The sequence below is a fragment of the Tauraco erythrolophus genome, chromosome 10 (assembly GCF_009769465.1).
Source record: "Tauraco erythrolophus isolate bTauEry1 chromosome 10, bTauEry1.pri, whole genome shotgun sequence".
Taxonomy (NCBI): domain Eukaryota; kingdom Metazoa; phylum Chordata; class Aves; order Musophagiformes; family Musophagidae; genus Tauraco; species Tauraco erythrolophus.
Window position 1 is genome coordinate 398,588 of NC_141474.1, and position 12,661 is coordinate 411,248.

General features: G+C 55.6%; 1 protein-coding gene across 1 annotated transcript; it reads left to right on the plus strand.

The window, feature by feature from the left end:
• Positions 1 to 1,428: 1,428 nt before the first annotated feature.
• Positions 1,429 to 3,550, plus strand: LOC147528149 (acrosin-like). The gene is made up of 4 exons (XM_086617687.1): positions 1,429 to 1,759; positions 2,099 to 2,364; positions 2,634 to 2,779; positions 3,242 to 3,550. The coding sequence occupies exons 1-4, from the start codon at positions 1,581 to 1,583 to the stop codon at positions 3,548 to 3,550; spliced, it is 900 nt and encodes a 299-aa protein (XP_086473813.1). The 5' UTR covers positions 1,429 to 1,580.
• Positions 3,551 to 12,661: the final 9,111 nt, after the last annotated feature.

Here is a 12,661-nt window from a genome sequence, read left to right on the forward strand (position 1 = left end):
AGGCATAGACTTCCTCCAGAATGGCTATTACAAAGACCCAAAGGGACTCAGGTGGGCTTTTGGAATAGCTGCTGTGGAGACAGAGCACATTAAACAATTGAACACCCTGCATGGACTATCAGAGAATTCTTCTGCAGTTGGGCTCCTGAAGGTGGAAGAGCAGCAAGTGCCAATCGCCACCTCGACAGTGCACCGCCGGCAGTACCGGACGAATCAAGATGCCGTGATCCCCATCCACAAGATGATCCGCGAGCTGGAGAACCAAGGGGTGGTCAGCAAGTCCCACTCACCCTTCAACAGCCCCATCTGGCCTGTGCGCAAGTCTGATGGAGAATGGAGATTGACAGCGGACTATCGTGGCTTGAATGAAGTGACTCCACCATTAAGCGCTGCTGTGCCGGACATGTTGGAGCTCCAGTACGAGCTGGAGTCTAAAGCAGCGAAGTGGTATGCCACTGTTGCCATTGCCAATGCCTTTTTCTCCATTCCTCTGGCAGCAGAATGCAGGCCTCAGTTTGCCTTCACCTGGAGAGGTGTGCAGTACACCTGGAACCGATTGCCCCAGGGGTGGAAGCACAGTCCTACCATCTGCCATGGACTGATCCAGACTGCACTGGAAAAGGGTGAGGCTCCAGAACATCTGCAGTACATTGACGACATCATTGTGTGGGGGAACACAGCAATGGAGGTATTTGAGAAAGGAGAGAAGATCATCCAGATTCTCCTGGAAGCCGGCTTCGCCATCAAAAAGAGCAAAGTCAAGGGACGTGCCCGGGAGATCCAGTTCCTGGGGGTAAAGTGGCAAGACAGACGGCCATTCATGGATGGCAGCCAATGCTCTGTGGGGCTGTCATCCTCTCCAGCTGATCGGGACGGATGTTCAGGAGTGAAATGTACACACACACGTCACTCCCGAGAGTCGCGAGCACAGCACGTTCATGGGGTGTCTGATCCCACCTTCGGCCTCCCATCCTGCTTGGAACCCTCATGTTGCCCTCCTGCCCCTCCCCCCAGGAGCCCTCTGCTCCTGTGGAATCGACGGAACCAGCAGCTCTGTGACATCACAGCCCGCGGGCCAAGGGCACCCTGGGCAAGGCGAGCACGGCAGGCACTACGTCGGCTGCTGCGCTGGTGGTGACTCGCTCTCAGTTCTTGTAGCTGACACGTGGTGCTGGCAGCCATGAAACTCCTCATCATCCTCGTCCTGCTGGCCCTGTGCTGGCCCGCGCATGGCACGTGGGACACCTGCGGGTAAGTGGCCCGAGGCTCTGGCAGGGAGCTTGGGAAACCCTTCTGGGGCTCACTGGAGGGGGCCCGCGTGTCCCCCGTGGCCACGCCACGGCTTGCCGAGCCCCACCTGGGAGCCTCAGCTCCTCGCCAGCACCCAGGCTGCTGGCACAGCTGCTCTGCAGGGCTAAAGCAGGAACAGGGGTGGACGGACGCACGTCCCATGGGGTTCCTGCTGTCCCTGCAACGCCTGGTGGGGAGGGAGACGGCTGACCTTCAGCCTGAGCAGCAGCAAGCCGCGGAGCAGGGCAGTAACGAGCTTCTGTTACAGAACGACCTGCGGGCTCCGGCCCATGGACTATCGCTCCGGCACGTCGCGCGTGGTGGGTGGCAGAGATGCCAAGGCAGGGGCTTGGCCCTGGATCGTCAGCATCCAGGACCCTTCGAAAATCGGCACGGGGCACCTATGTGGAGGGTCCCTCATCGCCTCACAGTGGGTCCTCACGGCAGCCCACTGCTTCATCGAGGCCAGGTAAGGAGGACCAGGGAACAGGCGTAGCCCCACAACAGTAAAGCAGGTGCCCTGTCCGCAGCACCACGTGCTCCTCCCATCCCCTTTCCTTGCGGTCCAACCAGTGCCTGGGCACTCCTGAGCCCGGCTGAGACACGGCTCAGGAGAAGGCTGGGCTCTTGCCACGGCTTCCTAGATGCCTCCAGCTCCACAGCCCTTGTGCCTCAGGCGTGCGAGGGCAGTCGCAGCCTCCGTGCGCTGCTTTCCTCTCTCCCGTGGGAAGCAGAAGGCAGGGAACTGCTGGGATGCTGCAGCACGTGGCCCCGCTCCCTCTGACCCCTCTCTCCATCCGCCTTCCAGGCACATCACGATGTGGCGCGTGGTGGTCGGGGCCACCCGCTTGACTCAGCCGGGCCCCGAGACCCAAGTGCGCCACATCAAGCGGCTGCTGGTGCACGAAGACTACAGCAACGTCACGGAGGGCAACGACATCGCGCTGCTGGAGCTGGACCAGCCCGTGCAGTGCGGCTACTACGTCCAGCTCGCCTGCGTACCCGATGCCTCGCTGAGGGTCTCCCAGCTGAGCACCTGCTATGTCAGTGGTTGGGGAGCCACGACTGCAAGATGTGAGTTCCCCAAAAACGCTCGTGTCCTGAGCGCAAGCTTGACACGCTGGGCAGACGGGTTGGGCTTCCTGACCACAAAGGTGAAAGCCAGAGGCAGACTCGGGGAACGTACGCCTCTGGAGAGATGGGCCTGAGCCAATCCCCAAAGCAAGAGAAAACCCGGGACAGTGCCTTCAGGATGCAAAGCCAATCCCTGGGGGAAGGGTTCACCGGGACAGGGGAGAAGTGGCAACGAGCTGCTGGGTGCTAATTCCTTTCTGTGCTCACAGCTGGAGGATCAACTGATGTCCTGCAAGAAGCCAAGGTCCGCCTCATCGATGCCAAGCTGTGTAACAGCAGCCAGTGGTACAGAGGGGCCATCCACAGCCACAACCTGTGCGCTGGCTACGCGAAGGGCGGCATCGACACCTGCCAGGTAGGAGCGTGCCACAAGCCAAGCCCCAGCAGCAGCACCGGCAGCCCTGTCCCAGCCCACACGTACCCCGGCATGTGCTCTGCCTGGCAAGTCACCCTCCCACCACGGGGTCCTCACGGCTCTGGGGCTCACCTCCCCTTCTCCAGCTGCAGGTCCTTGCCCAGTGCTCCCCCCTTGTCCCAGAGGCCCAGAAAGCCCGGTGCTGCTCGGGGCAGTCCACAGCTCCGGAACCCAATCCTGGAACATCCCTCTTCCACACATCCCGGATCGCCGTGCAGGGAGGGCAGACAGCCCTACGTTACAGACCCACCACCCCCTCCCAGTTCCGTAGGCTCCGGCACCCAAGCAGAGCCTTTCTGGACACTGAATGCAGCACTGGCAGGTGCTGGGGAGAGAAGACGGCCAACCCTAGTGCTGACGGTGGCCACCAACACCACCTCACTCCTCTCTCCTCTGCTGCAGGGTGACAGCGGTGGTCCTCTCATCTGCAAAGACAGGAGTGCCGACCACTTCTGGCTCGTTGGTGTGACCAGCTGGGGGAGAGGCTGTGCGAGAGCCAGGCGGCCCGGAGTCTACACCTCCACCCAGCACTTTTATGACTGGATCCTGGGACAGATGAGACTGCACCCAGCAGTAACAGCTACTCCAACGCCACAGCCAGTCTTCACCTCCACCCCTACGCAGAGGCCCTGCTCATTTTACGTGCAATTTTTTAACCTAGTGCAGCAGCTCCTGCAGTTCATACGGGGAGAAAAACGAGCAGCAGTATAGGAGGATCCACCGCAGGTTTCAGGGTACCACCACCACGTGCTTCTTGCCTATCCAAAGGCAGCCTCGGTGGCAAAGCCCTGCTCTGTCCTGCCCACTCTCCTCTGAGGCACACAAATGCTGAAGGGGACTTTCTTCTTGAAATAAAGTTGCCGCTTCTCACAGCAAACCTCACTTCTGTCCAGTTCAGTCTCCTGGGGGAGGCAAGGACTGCCACGGCCGGCACCTGCAGGATGAGGCTGCAGGTGGGGCACGAAGGGCAAGAGTCACTCCAAAGGGCTGAAAGCGCCCGGTGAGAGAGGAGGGTGCTCGGAGCCACCGTGGGATGGAGAAGGCTGGCACACTGAGACTAGGAAGAGGATGGGAAAAAAACATGTGAAAGCAGACAAGCTTGGGGGTCCGCACTAAGGGCGACAAGCTGATGATTAGGGCCGGGCTGAGCTCACGGAACAGACCGTGGGAAACTCTCGAGCACGACAAGAGGAATTGCTGGGCATAGGAAAGAGAGTGAGAAGCTGGCAGGAGTTGCAGTGCCATAAGGAACAGCCAGATCCAACGGAGAGTTAAGGGGCATTGATGCGAGAGGTGGTCACACTTCACAGGTGGTTGAAGGAAGAGTTGGGGTCATTTAGGGGAGAGGAATGTGGCAGGGACAGCAGTGCCTAGGAAACCGCATCAGTAACGCCAGGGAGGTCCCAGGTGACTTGGCTACCAGCACTTGAACCCCCCAGTCTGTTCCCAGGCTGGACAAACCTGGGAGCAAGGGGGCAAAAATAAGCGAGGTAGGTCCCTTGTTTGGGAGGAGACGGGTGGAGAGAGGGAGGAGTCAGGGAATGTGAGGGGGGATGTATTAACATGGAAAATGCGGAGAAGGAGGGATCAGAAGGAGTCAGGGAAGATGAGGGGGGATGACTTTATTCAGGTGGAATGCGTAACAGCAGAGGTGCAGGACGGGGAAAAAAGTCACAGAATGCAAAGCTGTAGTAAACAGGAACATGGGATGTGAGGAAAAGGAAATATTTCTACACGAGGGTAAAAGGAATCCCAGCCTGGAAGTGAATGGGAAAGTTTTTGGATGGTCATGAACAGTTGCTCGAGGCCATAGATAGAATTTCCTAGAAACATGGCGGGGAGTCAGGCATTCATAGATGTGAGAACACAGAGAAGTTACAGGAATTATTGACACTGATAGTGGATCGAGCCAACTAGCTGAACTCAAAGCCGTCCAATGAGCCCTGGATATTGCTGAAAGAGAGAAGTGGCCAAAGCTCTACCTCTACACTGATTCATGGATGGTAGCCAATGCTCTGTGGGGCTGGCTGGAAAGGTGGAAAAGGGCAAACTGGCAGCGTAAGGGAAAACCAGTCTGGGCTGCTGATGAGTGGAAAGACATTGCCACTCGGGTAGTGAAGCTACCTGTGAAAGTCCGCCATGTAGATGCCCATGTCCCTAAGAGTCGGGCTAATGAAGAGCATCGTAACAACAAGCAGGTAGGTCAGGCTGCGAAAATAGAGGTGTCCCAGATAGACTTGGATTGGCAACATAAAGGCGAGTTGTTCTTAGCTCGATGGGCCCATGATGCCTCAGGCCATCAGGGCAGAGATGCCACCTATAAGTGGGCACGAGACCGAGGGGTGGATTTAACCATGGACAGTATCTCTCAGGTTATCCATGACTGTGAGACATGCGCTGCAATTAAGCAGGCCAAGCGAGTGAAACCCCTATGGTATGGTGGGCGGTGGTCCAAATACAAGTATGGGGAGGCCTGGCAGATTGATTACATCACACTGCCTCAAACCTGCCAAGGCAGGCATTGTGTGCTCACCATGGTAGAAGCCACCACAGGATGGTTGGAGACCTACCCTGTGCCTCACGCTACTGCCCGTAACTCCATCTTGGGTCTGGAAAAGCAAATCCTGTGGAGACACGGCACCCCTGAGAGAATCGAATCAGACAACGGGACCCATTTCAAAAATGGTCTTATAAACACCTGGGCCAGAGAACATGGTATTGAATGGATATATCATATCCCTTACCATGCACCAGCTGCCGGGAAGGTTGAACAGTGTAATGGACTGCTTAAGACTACCCTGAAGGCACTTAGTGGGGGAACCTTCAGAAATTGGGAAATGAACTTAGCGAAAGCCACCTGGATGGTCAATACCCGAGGGTCCGTCAATCGAGCTGGTCCCGCCCAATCTGAACCCTTGCACACAGTGGATGGAGATAAAGTCCCTGTGGTGCACATGAGAGGTATGTTAGGAAAGACTGTTTGGATTAATCCCACCTCAGGCAAAGGCAAACCCATCCGTGGGATTGTTTTTGCTCAAGGACCTGGTTACACTTGGTGGGTAATGCAGAAGGATGGGGAAACACGTTGTGTACCACAAGGAGACCTGATTTGAAGTGAGAACTGTATGTAAGGTGTTTTGGTTTGGTTTTGTTTTGTTTTTTCATTCTGTATCTCTCTCTCTATCTGTAAGAGGATATTGATTTGAGTATGAGGTAGGTGGTAATAGAATAAGGGGTGGATTATGTCCTAGGTTATGATGTAAGATGTGCCCAAAAGTATGTTGTCGTGGTTTTAGGCTGATCCAGCAACTAAAACTCACACAGTCTCTCCTTCTCCAGTAAAGTAGAGAGGAGAGAAAAAAAAACCAAAGGGACTGAGGGTTGAGACAAGAACAGAGGAAGCACCCACCAACCATGGTCCTGGGCAAAACAGGCAGAGCTTTTCTCAAAGCAAAAGAGTTTATTAATGATTACTTAGAAGGACAAAGGGAAACAAAAACCGATTACTCGAGAGGACAGAAAGAAACAAAACCAGATCTTAAAACCGACACCTTCCCCCCCCCTTTCCTTTTCCTCACGGCTCTACCTCCTCCCCCCAGCAGCACAGGGGGCAGGGACTGGGGGAGTGCAGGTCAGTTCATTCCGTGCTGTTACTGCTGCTTCTTTCTTAAAGGAGGAGGAGTCCTTACACCCTTTTCCCCTGCTCCAATGGATCCCCTACCCACGAGGAAAAATCCACAAACTTCTCCAGCGTGAGTCCAGCCCACTGGAAACAATCCTTCCCCACAGATTGCTCCAGTGTGGGCTTTACCACAGTCTCGGGTACTTAGGGAGCTGTAGCCACTCGCTCCGGCGTGGGTCGTCACGCAGACTCCAGATGCCTCTCTGCCTTGTCGTGTGTCCCAACATGACCATCCTCAGGCTCAGGCATCTTCTCCCCACGGGCTGCGAGTGGGTCTCTGCTCCACCGAGGCCGTCCTGGTTGCAGGGGGGCTGCCTGCCATCTCACCATCAGCCGCAGGGGAAACTCGGCTCCGGCACACCTCCTCCCGCTCCATCCTCACTGACCTGCTGTCGATGCGGCTGTTTCTCTCAGATCTCAGTCCTCTCCAGGTGAACTCAGCCCAGTGGGCACCCCGGGAGTGGGATGCCCCCGAGTTCCCCAGCTGGCTCCGCCGCTGCCATTCTCTGTGGGTGGCGCCGGCCTGATGCAGGCAGCCGCCCGGCCGGGAGCCAGGGAGCGGGGGCAGTGCCCTCCTCCCTTCTCTCCTCGATCCTGGGCGAAGCACCTTTTCCGGTCCCTTTGTCCTGACTTAAATAGGGCAATTCGCAGAGGCGCCCTATTGGCTCAATCCCGAGGGGGATGGCAGTCTGATCTGGTGGCCAGAACTAAGACTTACCCGGTTCCAAAACCGGGGAGGTCACAGGGACCAAAACCCCTCTCCTGCCACCAGAACCACCTCCCCCTCCACATCAAACCATGACATATGTTTTCTATCACTGTCTTCATGAGCTGTTGAGACCAGGTGGGGCAATGTTTCCCTTGCCTCCTCCTCCCAGACTGTCTTCTGTTAATCAATCAAGGACCCACCCAGACTCCCAGAACAACATCGGCCCCATGTGAGATGCTCCAGCCGGGAGGGAAGCGGTGCCTCGCGACGGCACCCGCGCGCGGGAAAGCGGCGGTGGTCGGTCGGGCTCTGGCCGGCACCGGGGGAGACAGACGGGCACTGCTCGCTGCTGCTGGGCTAGCTGGGACAGAGCAGCCACTCGAGGTTTGCTGCGTGCCTTCCTCCCACACCGGGGGGGCCTGGGCCGGCCGGCGTTGACACCCCAGAGGAGCGGCTTTTTCCTTCTTCCCCGCCAGGTTCCCGAAGGAAGACCGGGCCATCTGCGGCACCGCCGGCCCTTCGGAGGGGCCCGCGCCCTTCGGCAGGATCGATGCGTCTGCGGAGCCACGGCTGCCGTTGCAGGAGGGCTGCAGCCACCGTTTGATCGGACTGCTGCCAGCACCCTGACCAGCAGGGGGCAGGGCGTATTCTGACTCTGTCAGTGGGTTTGTTTGGTTTTTTTCTTTTTTGGTGTACTATTGCATTTGGGTGGTTGTTGTTGTTGTTGTTGTTGTTGTTGTTTTCCCTTCTCTTTAATCTTCCCAGTAAAGAACTGTTATTCCTACTCCCATATCTTTGCCTGAGAGCCCCTTAATTTCAAAATTTTAGTAATTCGGAGGGAGGGGGTTTACATTTTCCATTTCGAGGGAGGCTCCTGCCTTCCTTAGCAGACCTCTGGTTTTTTTTCAAACCGAGACAGACTTTGGCGCCCAACGTGGGGCACGAGGGCACCGAGAGAAAAAGGAATAACAGTTCGTGAGTGACCTACCTTGTTGTAAGCGTCACCATGTGGTCCGGCTTACCCTGGTTCGGGTGGCACGTGGTCGTGGCTGTATTTCTTCTGTTTGCAGGCCCTTATCTAAACATGGGTCCTATAACTAAGGCTACTGTGGCTGTTATCCAGTTCGCTTTATGGGTTAATAAGGTGGAGAATTCATGGATTTTTAACTTCCTCTGGAAGGCAGGCACATGGATTCAGAGCTATCACACACTAACTGTATGTTTTTGGGGTTACTTTCTTAATGGTACCTACTGTGAGGAAATGACACCGGGAAAAATTTTCTCCCAACCCTTCACCCAGGTCTTTGGGTCTGCCCCATCAGTTTTTGAAGGATTCAAATCTTCTCTAAATGCTAATGATATCATACAGTGGTTGGTGCTGCCGATAATGCTGTTCTTTTTTTTAGCATTCAGAGATAAGGGAAGATTGACTTGGATAACTACCCTGATACCTACCCCAGAGAATAGGGAAGCTGCCCCAGAGCCTGACACTGCCCCAGAGCCTAGAGATGCTGCCCCAGAGCCTGACTCTGTCCCACAGCCCACCTCAGAAATGAACCACTCGGACTGGATGGGGGTAATGGAGGAGAAGATACGCCAGGTGCTGAGGGAATACACTTCCCCAGCTGATGGGAAACCCTCTCCCTGCCCCGAGGAGAGGGAGCCTGATGGTGCAGCAGTGGAACCCACAGATGTTACAACTGTTCAGGTTCCAGCTGAACCGCAAGGGCAGCTACAGCCAGTGGCTGCCCTGTGGAAACGAGGAAGTCTTAAGATAAAATCAAAGCACCCAGATAAGGATAAGAAAGGAGGGCCCTCACAACCTGCAGGGGAGCCAACGGTTGACATCATCACCGAGTCCCTGACGTACGAAAGTCTCCGTAATCTGCACAGAGACATTGTACGACGGGGGCGTGAGGCCTATACAACCTGGTTACTTAGGGTCTGGGATCTTATGGGTACAGGCGTGCAACTGGATGGTACTGAGGCAAGGAATTTGGGACCCTTGACCCAGGACTCAGGTATGAATCAGGTATTTGTAAGGGAGCCAGGGTCCTTTTCCCTCTGGGAGCGGCTTTTAATGAGTGTAAGAGAGAGGTTTGTTCACAGAGAGAGAATGCAGGAGCACCATCATAGAATGCGCTGGAAGACCCTTGAGGAAGGGATCCAACAGCTGAGAGAAGTGGTGGTATTGGAGGTACTCTTTGGGAGAGATGGGCAGCATGATAATGACCCCGACAAGGTCAGGTGCACAGGGCAAATGTTGTGGAGTCTGGCAAATCTAGGGCCATCTCAATACACCACCTTCATTGCAACAATTAATGCCCATAAACAACCAAGAGACAGTGGGCTCTGTAGCCAACAAGCTTAGAAATTATGAGAGTATGATCAATGGCCCGATGCAGGCTCATGTCTCTGCCGTGATTAAGGACCTCAAAGAGGAGATGAGGGAGATGAGGAGGAACAGTTCTCACATGGCACCAGTGCAAGATACAGGCCCCAGAGTCAGAGTCCAGCAGAAAGGGTACATCCCACGAGCTAACCTGTGGTTCTTCCTGCGTGACAAAGGGGAAGACATGGCAAAGTGGGACAGGAAACCCACTTCTTTTCTGGCAGCACGGGTGCGTCAACTCAAGGAGGGAAACATTAATCAAGGGAATTCCGCTAAGGTGAAGGTAGCCTCAACCTCCTATAACCATCTGTCAGATCCCCTTGAAGGAACCTCTAGTATGTATACTCAGGAAAGAAATTACAAACAAGGCTAGAGGGGCCCTGCCTCTAGCCAGGGAGAGGCACGAAAAACCAGGGTTTTTTGGACGGTGTGGATCCAATGGCCTGGCACATCAGAGCCACTAAAGTGTGAAGCATTGGTTGATACTGGTGCGCAGTGTACCCGAATGCCATCGGGACATATGGGGGCAGAACCTGTTTCTATTACCGGCGTTACGGGGGGATCGCAGCAATTGACACTGTTGGAAGCCGAGGTGAGCTTGACTGGGAAGAGTGGCAGAAACATCCCATTGTGACCGGCCCAGAGGCCCCGTGCATTCTAGGCATAGACTTCCTCCAGAATGGCTATTACAAAGACCCAAAGGGACTCAGGTGGGCTTTTGGAATAGCTGCTGTGGAGGCAGAGCACATTAAACAATTGAACACCCTGCATGGACTATCAGAGAATTCTTCTGCAGTTGGGCTCCTGAAGGTGGAAGAGCAGTAGGTGCCAATCGCCACCTCGACAGTGCACCGCCGGCAGTACCGGACGAATCAAGATGCCGTGATCCCCATCCACAAGATGATCCGCGAGCTGGAGAACCAAGGGGTGGTCAGCAAGTCCCACTCACCCTTCAACAGCCCCATCTGGCCTGTGCGCAAGTCTGATGGAGAATGGAGATTGACAGCGGACTATCGTGGCTTGAATGAAGTGACTCCACCATTAAGCGCTGCTGTGCCGGACATGTTGGAGCTCCAGTACGAGCTGGAGTCTAAAGCAGCGAAGTGGTATGCCACTGTTGCCATTGCCAATGCCTTTTTCTCCATTCCTCTGGCAGCAGAATGCAGGCCTCAGTTTGCCTTCACCTGGAGAGGTGTGCAGTACACCTGGAACCGATTGCCCCAGGGGTGGAAGCACAGTCCTACCATCTGCCATGGACTGATCCAGACTGCACTGGAAAAGGGTGAGGCTCCAGAACATCTGCAGTACATTGACGACATCATTGTGTGGGGGAACACAGCAATGGAGGTATTTGAGAAAGGAGAGAAGATCAGCCAGATTCTCCTGGAAGCCGGCTTCGCCATCAAAAAGAGCAAAGTCAAGGGACGTGCCCGGGAGATCCAGTTCCTGGGGGTAAAGTGGCAAGACAGACGGCGTCAGATGCCCATCGAGGTCATCAATAAGATCATTGCAATGTCTCCACCAACCAACAAGAAGGAAACACAAGCTTTCCTAGGCGCCATAGATTTTTGGAGAATGCACATTCCTGAATACAGCCAGATCGTGAGCCCTCTGTACCTGGTTACCCGCAAGAAGAACGATTTCCACTGGGGCCCCGAACAGCAGCAAGCCTTCGTCCAGATCAAGCAGGAAATCGCTCATGCGGTAGCCCTTGGCCCAGTCAGGATGGCACCAGAGGTGAAGAATGTGCTCTACTCTGCATCCGGGAACAAGGGTCTGTCCTGGAGCCTTTGGCAGAAGGGGCCTGGTGAGACTCGGGGCCGACCACTGGGATTCTGGAGCCGAAGCTACAAAGGGTCCGAAGCCAACTACACCCCAACAGAGAAAGAAATCTTGGCTGTCTATGAAGGAGTCCAAGCTGCCTCAGAGGTAATTGGCACAGAGGCACAACTCCTCCTGGCACCCCAACTACCGGTGCTGGGGTGGATGTTTAAGGGAAAGGTTCCTTCCACGCATCATGCCACTGACGCTACTTGGAGCAAATGGATTGCCCTCATCACGCAGCGCGCCCGTATTGGAAGCCCAAATCGCCCTGGGATCTTGGGAATAATTACGAACTGGCCGGAAGGTGAGACTTTTGGATTATCTTCTGAAGAAGAGGAGGAGCAAGTGACACGTGCCAAGGAAGCGCCCCCATATAATGAGCTACCAGAGAGTGAAAGACGATATGCCCTCTTCACTGATGGCTCCTGCCGAATTGTAGGTTCTAGCCGGAAATGGAAAGCTGCTGTATGGAGCCCTGCACGACAAGTTGCACAAGCTACTGAGGGAGAAGGTGGATCGAGCCAACTAGCTGAACTCAAAGCCGTCCAATTAGCCCTGGATATTGCTGAAAGAGAGAAGTGGCCAAAGCTCTAGCTCTACACTGATTCATGGATGGCAGCCAATGCTCTGTGGGGCTGTCATCCTCTCCAGCTGATCGGGACGGATGTTCAGGAGTGAAATGTACACACACACGTCACTCCCGAGAGTCGCGAGCACAGCACGTTCATGGGGTGTCTGATCCCACCTTCGGCCTCCCATCCTGCTTGGAACCCTCATGTTGCCCTCCTGCCCCTCCCCCCAAGAGCCCTCTGCTCCTGTGGAATCGACGGAACCAGCGGCTCTGTGACATCACAGCCCGTGAGCCAAGGGCACCCTGGGCAAGGCGAGCACGGCAGGCACTACGTCGGCTGCTGCGCTGGTGGTGACTCGCTCTCAGTTCTTGTAGCTGACACGTGGTGCTGGCAGCCATGAAACTCCTCATCATCCTCGTCCTTCTGGCCCTGTGCTGGCCCGCACATGGCGCGTGGGACACCTGCGGGTAAGTGGCCCGAGGCTCTGGCAGGGAGCTTGGGAAACCCTTCTGGGGCTCACTGGAGGGGGCCCGCGTGTCCCCCGTGGCCACGCCACGGCTTGCCGAGCCCCACCTGGGAGCCTCAGCTCCTCGCCAGCACCCAGGCTGCTGGCACAGCTGCTCTGCAGGGCTAAAGCAGGAAC

Bases quoted from the DNA above. Each gene is read 5' to 3' on its own strand.
- LOC147528149 (XM_086617687.1), top strand. From the start codon at position 1,581: ATGGACTATCGCTCCGGCACGTCGCGCGTGGTGGGTGGCAGAGATGCC. The intron at 1,760-2,098 runs GTAAGGAGGACC...TCCGCCTTCCAG, and splicing joins CACTGCTTCATCGAGGCCAG to GCACATCACGATGTGGCGCG. The intron at 2,780-3,241 runs GTAGGAGCGTGC...CCTCTGCTGCAG, and splicing joins GCGGCATCGACACCTGCCAG to GGTGACAGCGGTGGTCCTCT.